The 22,542-nt window shown below is 38.1% G+C and overlaps 1 protein-coding gene across 1 annotated transcript; it reads left to right on the top strand.

Moving 5' to 3' along the window:
* Positions 1 to 5,613: 5,613 nt before the first annotated feature.
* On the top strand, positions 5,614 to 13,990 carry LOC121372127. Its single transcript, XM_041498391.1, has 4 exons — positions 5,614 to 5,702; positions 10,280 to 10,353; positions 11,277 to 11,455; positions 13,705 to 13,990. The coding sequence occupies exons 2-4, from the start codon at positions 10,280 to 10,282 to the stop codon at positions 13,866 to 13,868; spliced, it is 417 nt and encodes a 138-aa protein (XP_041354325.1). The 5' UTR covers positions 5,614 to 5,702; the 3' UTR covers positions 13,869 to 13,990.
* Positions 13,991 to 22,542: the final 8,552 nt, after the last annotated feature.

The following is a 22,542-nucleotide window of genomic DNA, read 5'->3' on the forward strand; positions in this document are numbered from 1 at the left end:
CCTGTGAGTGACGGAGAAAGGTTATCATTCAAATGCATCAAAACCCCCACAAAAAACCCCACATTTATCAAACGACTCTTCAGTCTAGTTTAAGCTCGGACTGTTTGATTTGTGCTATTTTCAAAGGGGTAGTACATGCAAGGTGGTTGCAATTCGGAGGTGGGTGTTGGTAAGCCGATATATAGGCGGATTTGTCATTTCAGGGGCTAGGCCTCCCATTTTCAGCTTTCTACATGGGCGGGACGTAGCGCAGTGGTAAAGCCCTCGCTTGATACGCTGTCAGTCTGGATCAATCTAATTAAAATTAGCTCCACTATTACATGTAATAGTGGAGCTAATTTTAATTAGATTGGTCTGGGATCGATCCCAAATGGTGGGCCCATCGGGCTATTTATCGTGCCAGTGCACCACGACTAGTAAATCAAAGGCCGTGGTATGTGTTTTCCTGTCTGTGGAATGGTGTATATAAAAGATCCCATGCTACTAAGGGAAAAATGTAGCGGTTTTCTCTCTAACTCTCTATAAGAGTATGTCCCAATTACCAAATGTCTGATATCCACAAACCGATTATGAATAAACCAATATGATCTAGTTGTGCCATTAAACAAAACAAACTAACTTTTTTATATATACTTTTTAAATGTAGATTAGACGATTTAAAATGTCAGTGTCAGTACATATGTAAATTACCTAAAGGTTGTTTTCTAATTTAATCGTTGAGATTTTGGGATTGGCAGTCCTCCTAAAGGCGGTGCAGGAATGATAAAATAGTCTTGTGTCGTGCTCGCATCGGTCATACAATACTTAACCCATTCATTTATTGTGAAGAATTCTCGAACGCAGTGCGTGCACTATCAGTTGAGTGCAATCTTCTGAAGTCTACCATTTAAAATCTATATTTACCAAAACGTAGAGTCAGGAAAGAGAAAGCATACCCACCTGAAACAATTCTTCCACCTGTCTCTCAATATACTCCATGACCCTGCAAGTGCTGCCCTTTTGAACACGTGCAATGGCACAAATCATACACGCAGTGGACTGGCTAAAGCTTATGGTATCTATGCCGAATAAATATGTAAAAATAATATATTCCGAACAGACGTAAAAATAATATTACATTATAGCATTGATTTTCTGTTTGTTTTCAGACACCTGCCCTCCTGGAGCGGACACTTTTTTACCACACCCCTCGAACCCAAATCGCTTCTACCGGTGCGGAAGTGAGATAGCCTATCTTTTTCGTTGCCCAGCGCCGCTTGTCTGGGTGCAGAAGCTAGAAGTATGTTCATAGGAAGTCGAACCTATGTTTGTTAAACTCATTACTACTTCCTAGCATCTGTCGCTAATATTATACAAGGCAATTAACTGCTAAGCCCTTCCTCTGAAAGTGATGTTTAACTGAATAAAAAATGATTGCACGTAACTGTTTTACTTTGTTGTATTTTTAAAGGGACATTCCCGAGTTTGCTGCATTGTAAGATGTTTCCGAATAATAAAATATTTCTACGATTAAACTTACATATTGAATATATTTTCTTGTTTTGAATATCAGTGTCTGTATATTCAATGTGTTTCTGTTTTTCTAAATATTTGTAACAAGCCCAAACTGGATTTTGTCTTCAAATTATTTTGTACGTACGAAACAATAATATTTGAGGAAATAAGATTAAATTGAACCTAGTACAAATATTAGAACGATAATATACCGCCACTAATATTTTATGCAGAAACACATTGAATATACAGACACTGATATTCTAAACAAGAAAAATATATTTAATATGCAAGTTTAATCGTAGACATATTTTATTAGTCGGAAACATCTTACAATGCAGCAAACTCAGGAATGTCCCTCCAATCAACGACTATTAGATGTCAAACATTTGGTAATTCTGACTCGGTAGTCATCAGAGGAAACCCGTTACATTTTTCCAAACGCAGCATGGATCTTTTATATGCACTTTTCCACAGACAGGATAGCACATACCACGGCCTTTGACCAGATGTGGTGCACTGGTTGGAACGAGAAAAATCCAATCTGTTGAATGGATCCTCCGAGGTGGTTCGATCCTGCGACGCAAGCACCTCAAGCGAGCACTCAACCGACAGTTGCAATAATGATCTTATCAGTATAATGAACTTTATCTAAATTCAAGTTCAATGATTCATTATAATTAAGAGAATTTCACATAATGGCAACGAATACAAACCAAACAGTAATGCATTTGATCTATTTATATAATTGTATATAAAAGTAGATTCAGAAATAAGGTAACATCATGTCTATGAAAATCAAGTAATATTATCTGAACGAGTTATTAACATAAGGTAACATCTTTTCTGCGTTACTTAATCTATAGTTTTATTCATGTACATTGTATAATAATTTAAGAATCAAATACACACACACACACACACACACACACACACACACACACACGCGCGCGTACGTCAAGATTGCAAATGTTTGACATCCAATAGCCGATGATTAATAAATCAATATGCTCAAATGGAATGAATGAAGGTTTAACGACACCCCAGCATGAAAAATACATCGGCTATTGGGTGTCAAACTATGGTAATTAAAACATGAAGTGATGAATGCTCAAATGGTGTCGTTAAACAAAACTTTTGCTCAAATAATTCGCCTATTGCAATCCAAGCCTGTTGTGTTCTTCCATAGTCCCCATACACTGATAAGCTGGTACTGTAGAGATTTCGATACTTCAGAACCTCTTCAAATTTTCAACTTCTAAAGGAGACAAGTTTTGTCTTTAAAAAACCCCAACAAAAATACCCCACCATTTGTCATGCTGTTTAATTCACAGATGTGTGATTTGACCCCAACACAAAGACACTCATTGTGGTGAAGTTCAATTTCATTGAAAGGGATGGTAGACGGATTGAGCGTCCGCACGTGCTAAAGGTTACACATCACCATTAATTACTCCATGCAGTTCAATACAATTTTATCTCAGAATATATTCGGTGAAAAAAAACACAGCACTCATTACTCTAGATCCAAATAAGTTGAAGACATCGAGTTTGAACTCTTTTTGTTTTGTTTTGTTTTGTTTACCTAACTGCTTTATTTTGAGAAACAACCCCATAGCAAAACAGAAAAGTTGCCAAATTATTAATGTCATAATGTGTATAATTCAAGGTGGTCGCTAGATGTAAAGACATACACGATCGACATTTTAATAACATTTAAGTGATACGTCATGCAGTGACATTCGACAGTAGGCTTATCATGTAGGTATTTGTAAAGGTCAAACCATTTGAATGGTAGATGTCTCTATATGTATTCAGAGAAAGTTAATTTTATGATCTTCTAACAATTATATGGGTGGAACGTAAAAAAGGCAGGATGACCTTCAGCCCACACATCTGATCCACCAGTCCGTTACTGCAGATTGGAGTTTTAATGGGTGTCAGAGTATAGAGAGTGGCTACACGTGTTGCAGACTTTTAACGTTTACAGTCACAAGTACTAAGTGACGTTGGCACCTCATCCACAACTAATCATGAAAGGTGTTTGTTTTGTGTAATATATTTTCTTGTTTTGAATATCAGTGTCTGTATATTCAATGTGTTTCTGTTTTTCTTAATATTTGTAACAAGCCCAAACTGGATTTTGTCTTCAAATTATTTTGTACGTACGAAACAATAATATTTTAGGAAATAAGATGAAAGTGATATTTTATGCAGAAACACATTCAATATACAGACACTGATATTCTAAACAAGAAAAATATATTTAATATGCAAGTTTAATCGTAGAAATATTTTATTAGTTGGAAACATCTTACAATGCAGCAAACTCAGGAATGTCCCTCTAATCAACGACTATTAGATGTCAAACATTTGGTAATTCTGACTCGGTAGTCATCAGAGGAAACCCGTTACATTTTTCCAAACGCAGCATGGGATCTTTTATATGCACTTTTCCACAGACAGGATAGCACATACCACGGCCTTTGACCAGATGTGGTGCACTGGTTGGAACGAGAAAAAAATCCAATCTGTTGAATGGATCCTCCGAGGTGGTTCGATCCTGCGACGCAAGCACCTCAAGCGAGCACTCAACCGACAGTTGCAATAATGATCTTATCAGTATAATGAACTTTATCTAAATTCGAGTTCAATGATTGAGTATAATTAAGAGAATTTCACATAATGGCAACGAATACAAACCAAACAGTTTGGGGTTGATGCACCGGTAATCAAAATGTAATGCATTTGATCAATTTATATAATTGTATATAAAACTAGATTCAGAAATAAGGTAACATCATGTCTATGAAAATCAAGTAATATTATCTGAACGAGTTATTAACATAAGGTAACATCTTGTCTGCGTTATTTAATCTATAGTTTTATTTATGTACATTGTATAATAATTTAAGAATCAAATATATATATATACACACACACACACACACACACACACGTACGTCAAGATTGCAAATGTTTGACATCCAATAGCCGATGATTAATAAATCAATATGCTCAAATGGAATGAATGAAGGTTTAACGACACCCCAGCATGAAAAATACATCGGCTATTGGGTGTCAAACTATGGTAATTAAAACATGAAGTGATGAATGCTCAAATGGTGTCGTTAAACAAAACGTTTGCTCAAATAATTCGCCTATTGCAATCCAAGCCTGTTGTGTTCTTCCATAGTCCCCATACACTGATAAGCTGGTACTGTAGAGATTTCGATACTTCAGAACCTCTTCAAATTTTCAACTTCTAAAGGAGACAAATTTTGTCTTTAAAAAAACCCAACAAAAATACCCCACCATTTGTCATGCTGTTTAATTCACAGATGTGTGATTTGACCCCAACACAAAGACACTCATTGTGGTGAAGTTCAATTTCATTGAAAGGGATGGTAGACGGATTGAGCGTCCGCACGTGCTAGAGGTTACACATCACCATTAATTACTCCATGCAGTTCAATACAATTTTATATCAGAATATATTCGGTGAAAAAAACACAGCACTCATTACTCTAGATCCAAATAAGTTGAAGACATCGAGTTTGAACTCTTTTTGTTTTGTTTTGTTTTGTTTACCTAACTGCTTTATTTTGAGAAACAACCCCATAGCAAAACAGAAAAGTTGCCAAATTATTAATGTCATAATGTGCATAATTCAAGGTGGTCGCTAGATGTAAAGACATACACGATCGACATTTTAATAACATTTAAGTGATACGTCTTGCAGTGACATTCGACAGTAGGCTTATCATGTAGGTATTTGTAAAGGTCAAACCATTTGAATGGTAGATGTCTCTATATGTATTCAGAGAAAGTTAATTTTATGATCTTCTAACAATTATATGGGTGGAACGTAAAAAAGGCAGGATGACCTTCAGCCCACACATCTGATCCACCAGTCCGTTACTGCAGATTGGAGTTTTAGTGGGTGTCAGAGTATAGAGAGTGGCTACACGTGTTGCAGACTTTTAACGTTTACAGTCACAAGTACTAAGTGACGTTGGCACCTCGTCCACAACTAATCATGAAAGGTGTTTGTTTTGTGTTTTCAACATCTATATTGAACACCTATAAAACACCTGTTTCTACACTAATGATGCAGACGGGCAATATAAATATAAGCACAATTGTGCATGTTTCACATCTCTACAAATACGAATCTCGAACGACGTTAGAGCTGGTTTGTATTCAAGGTAAAGTACTTATATAATTCTTTAAAGTAATATATATACAGTCAAACTTCGATCACTCCACCTTCGATCTCTCGAAAACTAATAACGACCTTCGAAAACTCGATAACCTCGATCTCTCGACCTAATTCTTTGGTCCCGCCATAAAGATTTAATAGAGTATGCACCTCTAAAACTCGATAACCTCAATCTCTCGACCTAATTCTTTGGTCCCGCCATAAAGATTTAATAGAGTATGCACCTCTAAAACTCGATAACCTGGATCTCTCGACCTAATTCTTTGGTCCCGCCATAAAGATTTAATAGAGTATGCACCTCTAAAACTCGATAACCTCGATCTCTCGACCTAATTCTTTGGTCCCGCCATAAAGATTTAATAGAGTATGCACCTCTAAAACTCGATGCGTGTAGGTTTATCCAACTCTCGTAGCTGATAGTATTTTAAAGACGAATGTATTGTCAATCGTGTCAAACAAACGAAACGCGTCTCCCTCGCGTGGTCTTGGCTGATGAGGATTAGGGTGATAATGGAAGTTTTGTGTAAATACATCAAAGAGTAAAATAATGATATTTTGTAAACGAAAAAGTAAAAGGATACCCAGAATTGTATTGTGTGATGAATCCGTTGACATTGTTGATAGCTATACATACCTTGGTATTACATTTACATATAATTGTAGATGTTTTACAGCAAAGAAACATTTAATAGAATAAGGTACTAAAGCTATGTATGGTGTATTTAGAAAAGCAAGACGACATAACTTACCTTTAGATTTACAACTGAAATTATTCAATAGTCTTGTGTTACCGATTTTACTGTATTGTTGTGATGTGTGGGGTTTGGAGAAGTTAGACGATATAGAAAGAGTTCATTTATCATTTTGTAAACGCATTCTTAGTGTTAAAAACAGTACCCCAAGCTTTATGATATATGGTGAGCTCGGGAGATTTCCCGTAAAATATACAATATATAGTAGAATTATTAGCTATTGGAAACGGAATATCGACTGCAAAGAGCAGAAAATGTCTGCCATTATATACAAATTTATGTTCAGTTTGTACCAAAATCTAGATGGTTGTGTAAAGTGAACAATATTTTAGATCTAGCTGGTCTAAACTATATTTGGTTAAACCAATTTTATATTAATGTCAATAGAAAATGTTTAGCACAAAAAATTAAAAGAATTTATCGCGATATGTATATACAGGAATGGAACAGTTCTCTAGAAAACTCACCAAAAGGTATCATTTATAGATTATTTAAAAATGAACATTCATATGAACCATATCTAGACATACTCCCTTTGAAACGAAGAATTATATTTACCAGATGTAGACCTGCTAACCACAGACTATCCGTTGAAATAGGAATATGGACTCATTTACCAAAGGAAGAAAGATTATGTAATATATGTAATAGTGGTTGTATTGGTGACGAATTTCACTTTTTATTTGAATGTGAAGCACTAAATGATATTAGAATACCATATTTATCTAATTATTATTATATACAGCCAAATGTTAAAAAAATGAATATACTTTTTAATAAGCAGAGTAAACATGTATTAATAAAACTATGTGATTACATTAAACAAGGTTTAACAAGAATGCATTTACTATATTATTTATTTATTATACTTTGTTCTCCAAATGTTATGTGTATATGTTTGTAACTTGCTCACTTTGTAAATATTATATTATTATATTACCTCATGTACCACGTATATGGTCTGAGCGAATAAAGAATTGAATTGAGAGTCTCGCTACGTAATACTTAATTACAGAGCATTGTAATAATTGTTAGCGCTGTTTGTTTTTGCTCTCAAAGGCGTGAATTGTGTCAAACTTTAGCTTTTCTGTTTATGTATCAGTTAATGTTTATCAATTACCAGTGATTTAGTTATGTTAAAAATTGATACATCACAGATCGATCAATCTGGGGTTTGCCAGATCGGTTTTAAAAAGTTCTGCTTTTTTGTCATCCAAGCAATCTTGTGTAGGCTCCAGAAATGGGGGTGGGTGGCGAAAGTAGTGGTGCGAAGCGTAAATAATTTTGTGTAAAACATATGTACTTCTAGTGTTATTCGGCATTCAGTGTTTTATTTGTTTGTTACGTTCCGCCATATTTTGACATCTGTAAAATACGTCAACGTTATTTTTTGTTTTATATATATATATATATATATATATATATATATATATATATAGATACCTGGTATATATATATATCCAAATGCCTTCTTTTTTCGCTTTCTTTTCTGTCAATAAATAGATGTAGCCTATATTCCCAAGCATATATTTCAAATTCATCTGGATGATCCTTTTTGTTTTATTTACTTACTTTTACAATATACACAAAATGAATGTACGACAGGCGTCGAAGATGCCAACAGCTGGGGTGGGGTGGGATGAGATTCTTGCTGGGGTGTCGTTAAACATTCATTCATTCATTCCCAAATTGCTAAAATACCTGTATTCAACGGCCACGGTACATGTTTACTATTATATAAAAGGGATATTTTAACAATAGAGATAAAAAGAAAGAAAGACATGTTTTAGTTAACGACGCACTCAACCCATTTTATTTACGGTTATATGGCGTCAGACATATGGTTAAGGATCACACAAATATTGAGAGAGGAAACCCGCTGTCGCCACTTCATGGGCTACTCTTTCCGATTAGCAGCAATGGATCTTTTATATGCACCATCCCACAGACAGGGAAATACATACCACGGCCTTTGATATACCAGTCATGGTGCACTGGCTGAAACGAGAAATAGCTTCTATGTCGTCTGTTTCCAGATCTGTAGTTCGAGCCAATACAGACGCGATGTGTTTTGTTATATTCGACTTAAGCTATGTTTCCATTAATGCGGTTGCGGTGCGGGTGCGGTCCGGGTACGGGTGCGTCAAATATCGCATAACATTGTTTTGATAGTTAGTGTTTCCATTAATGCGATTTCCGTCCGGCGCCCGCACGGGAACGCATGCGATTTTTTTCTATCGGATCATGGAGCGATTCCAGCTAGCCCGCATAAGAAATGCACAGAGGATTCCCCTAGAACGCAGGGCTTGCCCCCCAAATTCTAACTAAGTCTCGTGTACGTTCAATGACACTTAATGTTGAAAAACTTATCGAACTTATACTAGACCAAATTTAAAGCGCGTGCATGACTGTACAGATCCCCATCCTCGAGCTTTACAATATATATATATATATATATATATATATATATATATACTTATGTACATGAACAAATATGTCTTTATTGTCTTCACTTAGAGCACTTTTACCATTTAAAACCGGTTGTAAATCTATTGGCTGAAATCTTTGCAATGAATTCTTCAGCGTGCGTCTTTGCATTTCATATAAAATGTAATCACAGAAAAATATTAAAATTGTACTCGAAATTATATCAACAACTACAGGAAGAATCGGTGCTAAGGCCAACTCTGCTTTTAAATAACTATACCCGTGTTTTAACTTGGTATGCAATACATTTTCTCTTCTATTAGAAAATGAATAATTGTGGTGCAACGCATGGGACATCGGGTTTTATTTCTTTTTTTTTAAATGAAATTATGTTTTGACAATTTCGAATTAGAGCTCATATGTTGTTCCAAAGTTTTATGGTCGAATGAATAAATAATGATTGGAGTAAATTAGTTCTAGAAAGGGGTTAAACAGTATCATTTCGATTTCTCAGCATATAAGGGACTTTGTTCAACTGTTTGTGGGATACTGTGTATCATAAAATCAGGAGCCATACCTTTCATTGTTTTAAATATTGTGCACAGCTTTTTGAATTTACGCCTGGAAATAAGTGTTGCTATCCAGTTTTGTAGTACAAAGAATTTATGGATGCAAATTTAGGCAAACTCGTGATTAACTAGCGGCTTTTAATTGTACCTTTTCAACAATGTGTTCCTCGACTAAAGAACAGCCATCCCATATTTCCGATGCATATTCTAATACCGGCCGGATAAAAGTTACATATATTTTCATTAAAGTTTGTCGATCTAATAAATATTTGTATTTCCTAAGTACAAAAATATTTACCGAAGTCAATAAAAATATTATTAATATATGAAAACATGAAAATGCATAGACCTATATGGTTCTGGTATACTCCTTGTTTGTTCTAATTTTTAACAATGGCGCATCCTTTTGTTTGTTTGTTTGTTATTTGTTGTTTTGTTTTTTAAAATCTTTTTCTGTATCAAATTGTACGTTGCGACTATCATAATAAGCTATTTTTCAAATAATAAGTGATGTTGCAGTGTTTGCATCTTGAATGTAATTACTGGAGTAATCGCAGTCAGTAGCCGCATTAATGGAAACGCAACAAACGCAAGCACCCGCACCGCAATCGGACGCACCCGGGTCGCAGCCGCATTAATGGAAACATAGCTTTAGTGTATTTCATTTTGGACTGATACCATTCTTGCCAGACCCAGATCCGGTGTGTTTTTAGTCCTACTTAGAGTCGGCTTCCCGTAAACTTTTTTTCAACGCCTAAACAAATATTTATTTCCTTTCCCATCATGGCTTGCCTATCTGACTTTGTATTTTACAGATGCTGCTTTTGTGTGTTGCTTTGGTAGTTACACTCTCGGCCACTGTAAATGTCAATGGTCAGCATCATTCCCAGTAAGTTGCAATTGCATAAAACCCTTTATTCTTACATTGTAAAACATTTACTGCAGACGTGACATTAAGGAACAGACCCTAGTTTCAACCCGTGGAAATGGACACTAAGTTTTGTTAATCTACAAACCTGCAACACATTTGGATAAGATCATAACAGAGAGAAGTCTTTGATGTTTAAACGGAGAAATACCGTAAAAAATAACTAGAGCTGGTCTCGATAACAATTATTGCACAGACGAACGTGTGTATTTTAGAATTATGAAAAATGCATTTGGGGGTATTACCAAACCCGGATGACCAGAACCACTTCAGGTGTACGAAAATTAATATTCTAAATAATAAAATGTAAGGACGTCTAATTTAAATGAAAAAACCCCTGCTTTGATAGTGAAAAATACGTTATAGTGTTTAAAAACTAGGGTCTGTCACTTTAAGAAGAAAACAGTTCCATTTTGGGGGCCACGCTGCACATATTTCAACCTCCTATGTATATTGCGTAACAATTGTATAATAAATAAAAGTGTTAAATAAAACCATTACTTCTCAGACGAACGTGCGTTTTTAGAATTATGAAAAATGTTGTTGCAATGCGCACTATTTCAAAAGTAAACCTGGCATCAAAATGAAAATTTCACCATCAAAACAAAAAATATAATAAATTAGGCATTTGTTCAAAATATCAATATTCTATGGTTCGCATACTTTTTTTCGCTATTAAACTTTAAAAAGTAGGATTTGTTTTTGGGAATCACCCGATATATATGCAATAACATATGTTTCAGTCAATAATTCATATATAATACTTTTATATTAGTATTATTAATATAATACAGATTCATAATTCAGAAATACGGGTAACTACACATGATACCTTTCGACTCGGCCGTGTATTATGTATTGTTCAAGTGTTTTATATCGCATAGGATGGGGCCGCCTTCTTATTACGTGGCTGACTGGGAAAATGAAGAGGAGTGCTCTGTGCTCTGCGGAACAGGTCTCATGCCACAGATTCAGCGGGTGAAATGCGTCGAATATTTTACATGCAGTAGTGTTCCACCTCCTAATAGAAGAAACGTAACATGTAACACCCAACCGTGCGGAGGTACGTAACTTATCTGAGAGAGGGGCGAGACGTAGCCCAGTGGTAAAGCGCTTGCTTGGTGCGCTGCCTGTTTGGGATCGATCTCCGTCAGTGGGCCCATTGGGCTATTTCTCGCTCCAGCCAGTGCACCACGACTGGTACATCAAAGGCCGTGGTAAATGCTATCCTGTCAATGAGATGGTGCATATAAAAGATCCTTTGCTGGTAATCGTAAAGAGTAGCCCATAAAGTGGCGATAGCGGGTTTCCTCCCTCAATATCTGTGTGTCCTTAACCATATATCCGAGGCCATATAACCGTAAATAAAATGTGGTGAGTGCGTCGTTAAATAAACTATTTCCTTCATTTTCTTCCTTTATCTGTAAGTGACGGTTAAGTTAAAGTTAAAAGTAAACGTTTCTTTTGTTTAACGACACCACTAGAGCACATTGATTTATTAATCATCGGCTATTGGATGTCCTAATTTATGGTAATTTTGACACATATAGTCTTAAAGAGGAAACCCTCTACATTTTCCTATTGGTAGCAAGGGATCTTTTATATGCACCATCACATAGACAGGCAAGCACATACCATGGCATTTGATATACCAGTCGTGGTGCATTGGCTGGAGCGAGAAATAGTCCAGTGGGCACACCGACGGGGATTGATCCCAGACCGACCGCGCATCAAGCGACCGCTTTAACACTGGGCTACGTCCCACCCCCGAGGTGATCATTCAATTGCACCAAAAAGGAAAAAAAGAAAAGAAGAAAACATATTTATCTAACGACCTTTCAGTCCAGTTTAAGCTCGGACTGTTTGATTTGTGCTATTTTCAAAGGGGCAGTACATGCAAGGTGGTTGCAATTCGGAGGTGGGTGTTGGTAAGCCGATATATAGGCGGATTTGTCATTTCAGGGGCTAGGCCTCCCATTTTCAGCTTTCTACATTTTTATATATGGGGCGGGACGTAGCGCAGTGGTAAAGCGCTCACTTGATGCGCTGTCAGTCTGGGATCGATCCCAAATGGTGGGCCCATCGGGCTATTTATCGTTCCATGATACTAATGGAAAAATGTAGCGGGTTTCCTCTCTAAGACTATATATCGCAATTACCAAATGTTTGACATCCACAAGCGATGATGAAGAAACCAATATGCTCTAGTGGTGTCGTTAAACAAAACAAACTAACCTTTTTATATGTACTTTTTAAATGGTAGATTAGGCACTTTAAAATGTCAATATCAGTACATATAGGTAAATCACCGGAAGATTGTTTTCTAATTTGATGAATGAATGAATGAATGACTGTTTAACAACACCCCAGCACGAAAAATACATCGGCTATTAGGTGTCAAACTATGGTAATGCAAACAAATAAAGTGATGATCAACATCAATATAAAAATTCTAAATTTAAATAAAAACAATGTAAAGAACTGTGCAAAAATACAAATATCACAGATAGATACTGACTTTTACTCAAAATTTAAATTATATCTCGAAAAAACCCCAAAGGGATTTGTGCTGTATTGGCCATTCTCAAAGAGAATGTTACACCCCTGCACCACGGTGAGGTTACAGCACGCGCTGGGGTCTAATTTGATGAATAACATCGTTTGCTTCTATTTTGGGAGTGGCAGTCTTCCTATAGGCGGTGCAGGAATGGTGAAATAGTCTTATGTCGTGCTCGCATCGGTCATACATACTTGACCCATTCATTTATTCTGTAGAAGGATCCTCGAACACAGTGTGTGCACTGTAAGTGGAGTGCAATCATCTGAATGAATGAATGAATGTTTAACGACACCCCAGCAAGAAAAATACATCGGCTATTGGATGATCAATATCAATACAAAAATTCAAGATTTAAATAAAAACAGTGTAAAGAACTGTGCACAAATACAAATATCACAGATAGATACTGACTTTTACTCAAAATTTCAATTTGTGCTGTATTGGCCATTCTCAAAAATAATGTTACACCCCTGCACCACGGTGAGGTTACAGCACGCGTAGGGGCAATCATCTGAAGTCTACCATTTAAAATCTGTATTTACCAAAACGTAGAGTCGGGAAAGAGAAAGCATAGCCACCTAAAACAATTCTTCCACCTGTCTCTCAATATACCCTCATGACCCTGCAAGTGCTGCCCTTTTGAACACATACAATGGCACTATCAATGCCAAATAAATATGTAAAAATAATATATTCCGAACATACGTAAAAATAATATTACATTATAGCATTGATTTTCTGTTTGTTTTCAGACACCTGTCCGCCTGGAGCGGACAATTTTGTACCACATCCCTCGAACCCAAGTCGCTTCTACCGGTGCGCAAATGAGAAAGCCTTTCTTTTTCGTTGCCCAGCGCCGCTTGTCTGGGGGCAGAAGCAAAGAAGATGTTCATGGACATGGGAAGTGGAACCATAGCTATGTTTGTTAAACTCATTATTACTTCCTAACATCTGTCACGTAATATTATACAAGGCAGTTAACTGCTAAGCCCTTTTTCTCAAATTGATGTTTAACTGAATAAAGATGATTGCACGTAACTGTTTTACTTTGTTGTATTTTTAATTTAGTAAGTTTGTTCACTGCAGGTCTAATATGTTGTCCGGGTGATCCACGACTAATCACAGATCATAGCTGTTGATATAAGAAATAATCTGAAATTCACTAGCAAAAAACAAGAGTTTGTTTTGTTTAACGACACCACTAGAGCACATTGATTAATTAATCAACGACTATTAGATGTCAAACATTTGGTAATTCTGACTCAGTAGTCATCAGAGGAAACCCGTTACATTTTTCCTAAGGCAACAAGGGATCTTTTATATGCACTTTTCCGCAGACAGGAAAGCACATACCACGGCCTTTGGCCAGCTGTGGTGCACTGGTTGGAACGAGAAAAAATCCAGTCAGTTGAATGGATCCTCCGATCCGAGGTGATTCGATCCTGCGACGCAAGCACCTCAAGCGAGCACTCAACCGACAGTTGCAATACTGATCTTATCAGTATAATGAACTTTATCTAAATTCGAGTTCAATGATTTAGTATAATTAAGAGAATTTCACATAATGGCAACGAATACAAACCAAACAGTTTGGGTTGATGCACCGGTAATCAAAATGTAATGCATTTCATCTATTCATATCAGTGTATACAAAACAAGATTGAGAAATAAGGTAACATCTTGTCTATGAAAATCAAGTAATATTATCTGAACGAGTTATTGACGTTACTTAATCTATGGTTTTATTTATGTACATTGTATAATGATTTAAGAATCAAATGTCTGCCAAACAAATACAGATGTGAACCTAACAGACTTAAAATGAAAAATGTTCTGAATACAAAAATTAATGTTTATAATAAATTTGTTTGTGGTGCTTTGGGAGCTCGAAAGGTATTCTGTAATAATATCCCCCTGCAGAAAGACTGAATTGAACTATATTAGTAAACAGCTAAATTGGATAATAAACAGAAAATTCAAGCACTTGGTAACATTTTACGGACTTTTGCTGTTTTTTGACCCTATTGGTGCATTGATAAATGTTTTTGGATAAGGGCAGTACATTTCTTGCCGTCCTAATACAGACCTTGCTTTTTAAGGTGCGCGGGTGCGATCGCGCTCATACAGCGAACATAATTTCAATCTGGCGAGTGTGAAAAATAACGCACGTTACACTTAACAAACAGCGCACGTAAAATAATTTTGTATATTTGTCACGAGGATTCTATAATACCCGTAACTGAATAAAACACGATTGTCCAAATATCTCTCCTAACTGTATATCTATTAGATCTCTCTGTAACGGGTGGTTATACCCTAATGTGGCTCGTCTAGGTACGATCAGAGATAAGATCTTATATAAGGTATATATTATTATAGCACGTTTAGTTCACTAGAAAACACAACAAAAACACAATACACTTTGGAATCTGTATTAACCTACGCTGACAAATGTACTGCCGCAGTAGTTAATTAATAACAACAATAATAACAACCCAGAACTGATCACTTAATTAGTTAATATCTAGGTGTCTAGTTTACACAATATGCTAATCACTTCACCGTGACACCACACCCACACGTGTGATAATTGAGAAATGCTAACACACACACGTGCGATAATGGAGAAACGCTTCCAGGGGAACTTAATTAATAAAGGAATTACAACACTATTCCTAACTGGTTAATTTTTAATTAACCCTAACTACTCATTCAATAACCTTATAATACAGAATTAATACTGGTACCTATCACAATAAAGACAATAACCTACAGTTTACCTAGGTCCTTTAGGATGACTGGCTAAGCTTTATATATATATATCAGAACGGTGAGCCTACAGAATACTGCGTCAGATGACCGGCAGCACCGTCTAAATAATATTGGTATAATACAGTATTAAAATATTTAAAGTCACATCAATCACATCAAGGTTATACACAGAGCAGAAAATATATATTTACCAAAGTCCCGTCTGAACTAATATAGATCGTTCAGTGGACGGACAGCGATCCCCTGGAGCCTTCCTATCGTTCTCCTCGATATCTCTAAAACTCTAGCTATTTATTCAAAACTCTCAGAGACAGCGAATATCGCCTGGGGGTACAAGGCGGTACCTCACGTATCATGTGGATTTTCCACAGCCACCATATTTTTCTCTGATCGTCAGACTGGCTGTCGCCATACCGCGAGCAATCCCCTGGCCATAAACAGCACTACCGGAGATATTACGTTACTACTAGCCACATGGCTCCGCACCTCGGCTGGGTGTGTATTAGAAGTACAGCTCGATGACCGTCGCGCAAAGGTATCACGTAACAAGTTGCCCACCTGGGCTAAGTGCATTTGGAACTGCACACGGCCTTCTAAAACAATTAATATCGCCACAGGCGAAAAGAAATTAAGAGCATGTACCGTCACACACCCCCACCTCAAAAAGGATATTTCCTCTACTCTAGGAATAGGGAAATATACTGCATTAAAACAAAAAGGTGCGTTAACCGACGCATACGGACATTTATAACACATGTAATAATAAGGTGACTACCAGTAATCACACTGAGTCTCTGAGTCCCTGGTATACAAATAAAATATATAAAAACAAAACAGAAATCAAGAATGTCAACACATTATCATAACGTTCAACTTCGGGACAGGGCATCAGCGATTACATTGGATGTGCCCTTGATATGTTCAATGGTAATTGGGTATTCTTGCAGAAGAAGACTCCACCTCAAAACTCTCTGGTTGGTGGCTTTCATTCTGTGAATGAAAGTAAGCGGATTATGATCAGTAAAGACCACCACTTGATGCACTGCCGATTTCACGTAGATCTGAAAATGCTTCAGAGCTTGTACCATGGCCAAAGCTTCCTTCTCTATAGTGGAATAGTTCACCTGGTGTTTGTCAAACTTTTTGGAGAAGAAACTTACAGGATGGTCCAGTCCATTTTCGTCTTCCTGGAACAGCACAGCTCCAGCTCCCACGTCACTGGCATCCACAGCTAGCTTGAAAGGCATTCGGTAGTCTGGTGCTGCCATCACGGGAGACGAGTAGCGCATCTGCTTGAGACGGTTGAATGACTTCTCGCATTCATCTGACCACTGGGACTTCGTTTCCTTCTTTTTCAGTGGCGCACGTTTTCCAGGTTTTCTCCGATAGGCATGCTGTCGAATCGGGGTAGCGTTGGGTTCCAAGCGCACATCCTGGCTAGAGGTGTTGGTAATCGTTGGAAGGTTCTGACAAATGGAAACATTGTCTGGTATCAATGTAGTCAGCTTTTCTCGCTGGGGGTTCAAGTCTGCTAGAATCTGGCTGTTGGTTAATTTGATCTCTGCAGTCTTGACGTCATCACAGGAAATTGAGTGACTCTCAGTTTGGACGGGTAGCACTGAAACTATCGGCAGTCTGTCAAAATAACCTTTTAGCAAATTGATGTGACAATACCTACTTTTCCTAACCCTATCAGGAGTGTTTATCACATACCCTGTCTCATTAATCCGTTTGTGCACAACATAGGGCCCGAAATACCTGTTCTGCACAGAACCCCGTTTAATGGGAAGGTACAGCAGCACCTTATCCCCTGGTGTAAATTCCCGACTCCTAGTCTTCCTATCAAACACTGATTTTATTTTGCTCTGAGCATGGCTCAGTTGCTTCCTGGCCTTCCTATCTCTAACTCTCTTATTCATTAATACTCCCTTGTCCATATCATAACCTGACTTCTGATCCTCCATCTCACCCTCTGTTAACAATGTAGTGCGAGCTGCCAACAATTTTGGATCAGCCCCCTGCTCTAGAATTAACTCTTGTCTATTACAAGGTGAGTCCCCTCTATCAAACACAACTGGTTCAATTCCCCTCTGCGGGAGATCAACAGGTTCCACCACATTTAATTCCTCAGTTGACTTATCTACCATTTTACTGATAACCTCGTCCACTCCAAGTTCATGGCTCACACACGTATCAGACAAATCACAAATATCCTCTGCGTCTTGTGTTACCTTTCTGGCCATAGCCCTAGTCTTTACACACGCAGGATATCTAATCTCACCAACCGCACTCTCTTCTGTTGGTAAAGGGCTGTCTTCAATTAACAATTGGTCACATTTCGGCTGACAACACTGACTAGTCAAATCATTACCCAACAAAACTCCTATGTTTTCAACAGGCAAGTCCTTCACAACACCCATAACGACTGGTCCCGTCACAAACTTCGAACACAAGAAAACCTTATGTAACCGGACAACCATTTTTTCTCCAGTAACTGAGGTTAAAGCCAAACTACGTCCTGTATCTGAATTCTTAATACCAGCTAAACACTCCGACGTGATCAGCGACTGCCTACAGCCTGTATCTCGATAGATTGATATTGCCTTAGGACTCAATTCTTGTTTCACATCACAAACCATACCAGTGGACACATACGGGTTTACTTTCTCTGCCATGGGACTAACCATTAACTCTCTCGCTAACGGAGCTGACCTCACTAAACCGACCACTTGCGCATTATCGCGTTTCCTTTTAAAACAGTCCCCGATAAGATGGTTATCCTTTTTACAGTAACTGCAATGTGGACGAAAAGTTCGTGCATTGGCTGATAATGCAGGTTTATCCTTACTTTGCACACCAGGTGCATTCCTTGCCTGACTAGCTGACCAACTAGATGACTCTCCCCGATAGTTACTTTCCCGGGAAAAACCTGGCTGAAATTTCTTATTATCACCCTGTTGTATAGAGCTACCCTATACTGCCTGAGCCTTGTGTATTAACACGTAGTCATCTGCCACTATGCCTGCCTCCTCTATCTTTTTGACATCACGATCCTCTAAATGAATACGTAAGCTAACTGGTAATCCATTTTTAATGTCCTGTAAGATCAACAACTCCCGTAACTCGGTATATGACTCTACCTGATGATACACCACCCATTTATCAAACATCCCTGCCTTCTTAGCCACAAACTCACTATAAGACTGACCCTGCGTTTTTCTCAACTCGCTATACCGTAAACGATAATCCTCAGGTCGTAATTCATACGCCCTCAACACTGCCGCCTTAACTAGGTCGTACTGACTTGCTCGCTCATCACTCATTGAATTATAAGCTACACTAGCCTTCCCCTTAAACGTAGACACGGCTAACAATGTCCACTTAGACTGCGGCCAATTTAGCTGCTTAGCGGCCCGTTCAAAAAGTTGGAAGAACATATCTACCTCCTGGTCATCAAATACCGGCACTGATCTATACGCCTCCGACATTTCCGGCTTCCCGTCTAACTTCTTCAGTATTCATCTTTAACTCATGTTCCACTTTTAATTTTGCTAACTGGAATTCTCTATCCCTATCTCTCTCTCTCCTCTTCTCTCGCTTCTCTCTCTCTCTCTCTCTCTCTCTCTCTCTCTTCTCTCTCTCTTCTCTATCTTCTCTATCCCTTTCTTCTCTTTCTCTCTCTCTCTCTCTCTCTCTCTCTCTCTCTCTCTCTCTCTCTCTCTCTCTCTCTCTCTCTCTCTCTCTCTCTCTCTCTCTCTATCTCTCTCTCTCTCTCTCTCTCTCTCTCTCTCTCTCTCTCTCTCTCTCTCTCTCTCTCTCTCTCTCTCTCTCTCTCTCTCTATCTAATGCACATTCTTCTCTTTCGTACTCAAGCTTTTTAAAAGCTAATTGTTGTCCACACTTAACTCATTTATCTCTATCTCTGGAACAATCTCACTGTCTTCCATAACAGGACTATCACCAAAAACTTCCTGAATAATAATTGTCCTTATATCTCCTAAGGTTTTAGCTGATGTTAAATCAATTTCTCGCTCACCCGCGATTTCAGCTAACTCGGCCTTACGTGCTCGCTTAATCTCCACTACACTGAGCGTAGGCCTATCCAGCAAATTTTTATCCATGTTTAGATATGTGAACAACGTTGCTACTTCAAGTTATTTGTAAAACTAATTTATAAAGCCCCCATTTACAAACAATACTTTTTTAAATATGCATGTCCCGTTTCAGATCCGGGACGAGCGCCCCAATTTTCTACTCCTGTCACGGGGATTCTATAATACCCGTAACTGAATAAAACACGATTGTCCAAATATCTCTCCTAACTGTATATCTATTAGATCTCTCTGTAACGGGCGGTTATACCCTAATGTGGCTCGTCTAGGTACGATCAGAGATAAGATCTTATATAAGGTATATATTATTATAGCACGTTTAGTTCTCTAGAAAACACAACAAAAACACAATACACTTTGGAATCTGTATTAACCTACGCTGACAAATGTACTGCCGCAGTAGTTAATTAATAACAACAATAATAACAACCCAGAACTGATCACTTAATTAGTTAATATCTAGGTGTCTAGTTTACACAATATGCTAATCACTTCACCGTGACACAACACCCACACGTGTGATAATTGAGAAATGCTAACACACACACGTGCGATAATGGAGAAACGCTTCCAGGGGAACTTAATTAATAAAGGAATTACAACACTATTCCTAACTGGTTAATTTTTAATTAACCCTAACTACTCATTCAATAACCTTGTAATACAGAATTAATACTGGTACCTATCACAATAAAGACAATAACCTACAGTTTACCTAGGTCCTTTAGGATGACTGGCTAAGCTATATATATATATATATATCAGAACGGTGAGCCTACAGAATACTGCGTCAGATGACCGGCAGCACCGTCTAAATAATATTGGTATAATACAGTATTAAAATATTTAAAGTCACATCAATCACATCAAGGTTATACACAGAGCAGAAAATATATATTTACCAAAGTCCCGTCTGAACTAATATAGATCGTTCAGTGGACGGACAGCGATCCCCTGGAGCCTTCCTATCGTTCTCCTCGATATCTCTAAAACCCTAGCTATTTATTCAAAACTCTCAGAGACAGCGAATATCGCCTGGGGGTACAAGGCGGTACCTCATGTATCATGTGGATTTTCCACAGCCACCATGCCGGCATATTTTTCTCTGATCGTCAGACTGGCTGTCGCCATACCGCGAGCAATCCCCTGGCCATAAACAGCACTACCGGAGATATTACGTAACAACTAGCCACATGGCTCCGCACCTGGGCTAGGTGTGTATTAGAAGTACAGCTCGATGACCGTCGCGCAAAGGTATCACGTAACAAGTTGCCCACCTGGGCTAAGTGCATTTGGAACTGCACACGGCCTTCTAAAACAATTAATATCGCCACAGGCGAAAAGAAATTAAGGACATGTACCGTCACAATATTGATTCCTACTATTTATCTTATGTAGCTGATAGAAAGATCCGTTTAATAATACCAGGAAAAAAGTTACGAGAACGGTAGCATCCATGCAAGATTTTAATATATGACTGGCACTTATCTTTCTATACAAATCGGAAAACACGGTTTTAATAGACATCTTCGAAGACGTACCAGTCCGATCAAAACTTCTTTGCCTGTTTAATTTATTATTAATTAGAAACAGTCCACTTTTGTAAGGTAATCGATCACACCGTCTGATAAGGTCAGGTCACGTCATAGGGCTTTACGTGCACATTCAGAACAAGCTGTTGTAGCGCACGCCTGTCCTGGGCGCAAGAGCCGGTCTCGGCCGGCTCCTCCGTCCAGGACAGGAAAGGTGGGGGTGGGGAGAGGAGGGACCGCCTGCACTGGCAGGGGGTGGGGGTGGGGGTGATGGTGCTATGGAATTTTGAATGGCGCAAAGTATTATGCCAAAGAGAAAAAGTGCGCAAATTTGGTTGAGGTAATTGGGCGCAATTTTGAACGGTCTGTCAAAAAGAAAATTCCAGAGCTAGTATAGGCTTTGACATTAGTGAATCGAGAGTAGCGCGTTAATTAGACCTCTATGATGCTGTCTCCCTAGGTTGCCTATAGGGCCCTTAAAAGGGCCTGACCGCTTCTGGTCGTGGCACGACAACCCAGGTGAGACCCGTGCAATTGTGTAGATTGGGGGTGGGATAGGGTAAGCTGGTATTCTTTTGTCCAACTTCCCCTAGGTGCAGTGCAATTGTGTACTCGGAGCCGGTATTCTTTTGCCCAGCTCCTTATTAGAGTACGTGCTGGACCATTAAATGGGGGCGGGTGTATTGTTATCATTAGTCAATGCACCCTATGTACTGTTGCGGTTGTGCATGCTATCTGTATGTGAACCCTACTTTGGTGTTAAGGTTGTTCTATTTGTCCTAAGTCCCTATTCTAGTGTTTCACAACGGTCTTTCAAGAGCCACCTCTCCCCCATCTCGTTGGATTATAATGAAATACAAAGATGGGGAGGGGGAGGGAGAGTTGTACTAGCCTAGCTATCTAATTTGAAGGGTTTTACCCTTGTAGTATGAGTATTGGTTAAAAAAGTCTAGTGCTCTAGCATGTTTAATTTTGCTTCCAATAAACTTGTCATTAAAGGTAAGACAGACAGACGGACTAATTGGTAACAATCGTATACATGTCAGGTAGGTTGATGTACACCAGGAACACGTGTGGTTGATAACTTGTTTAATTTTGATTCCCGCCCCCGAAAGGTTATAGCTATTACTTAATAAGATAAATGATGTCTAATTAAGGAACCTTTCTTGTTTTC

The sequence above is a fragment of the Gigantopelta aegis genome, chromosome 4 (genome assembly GCF_016097555.1).
Source record: "Gigantopelta aegis isolate Gae_Host chromosome 4, Gae_host_genome, whole genome shotgun sequence".
Classification (NCBI taxonomy): domain Eukaryota; kingdom Metazoa; phylum Mollusca; class Gastropoda; order Neomphalida; family Peltospiridae; genus Gigantopelta; species Gigantopelta aegis.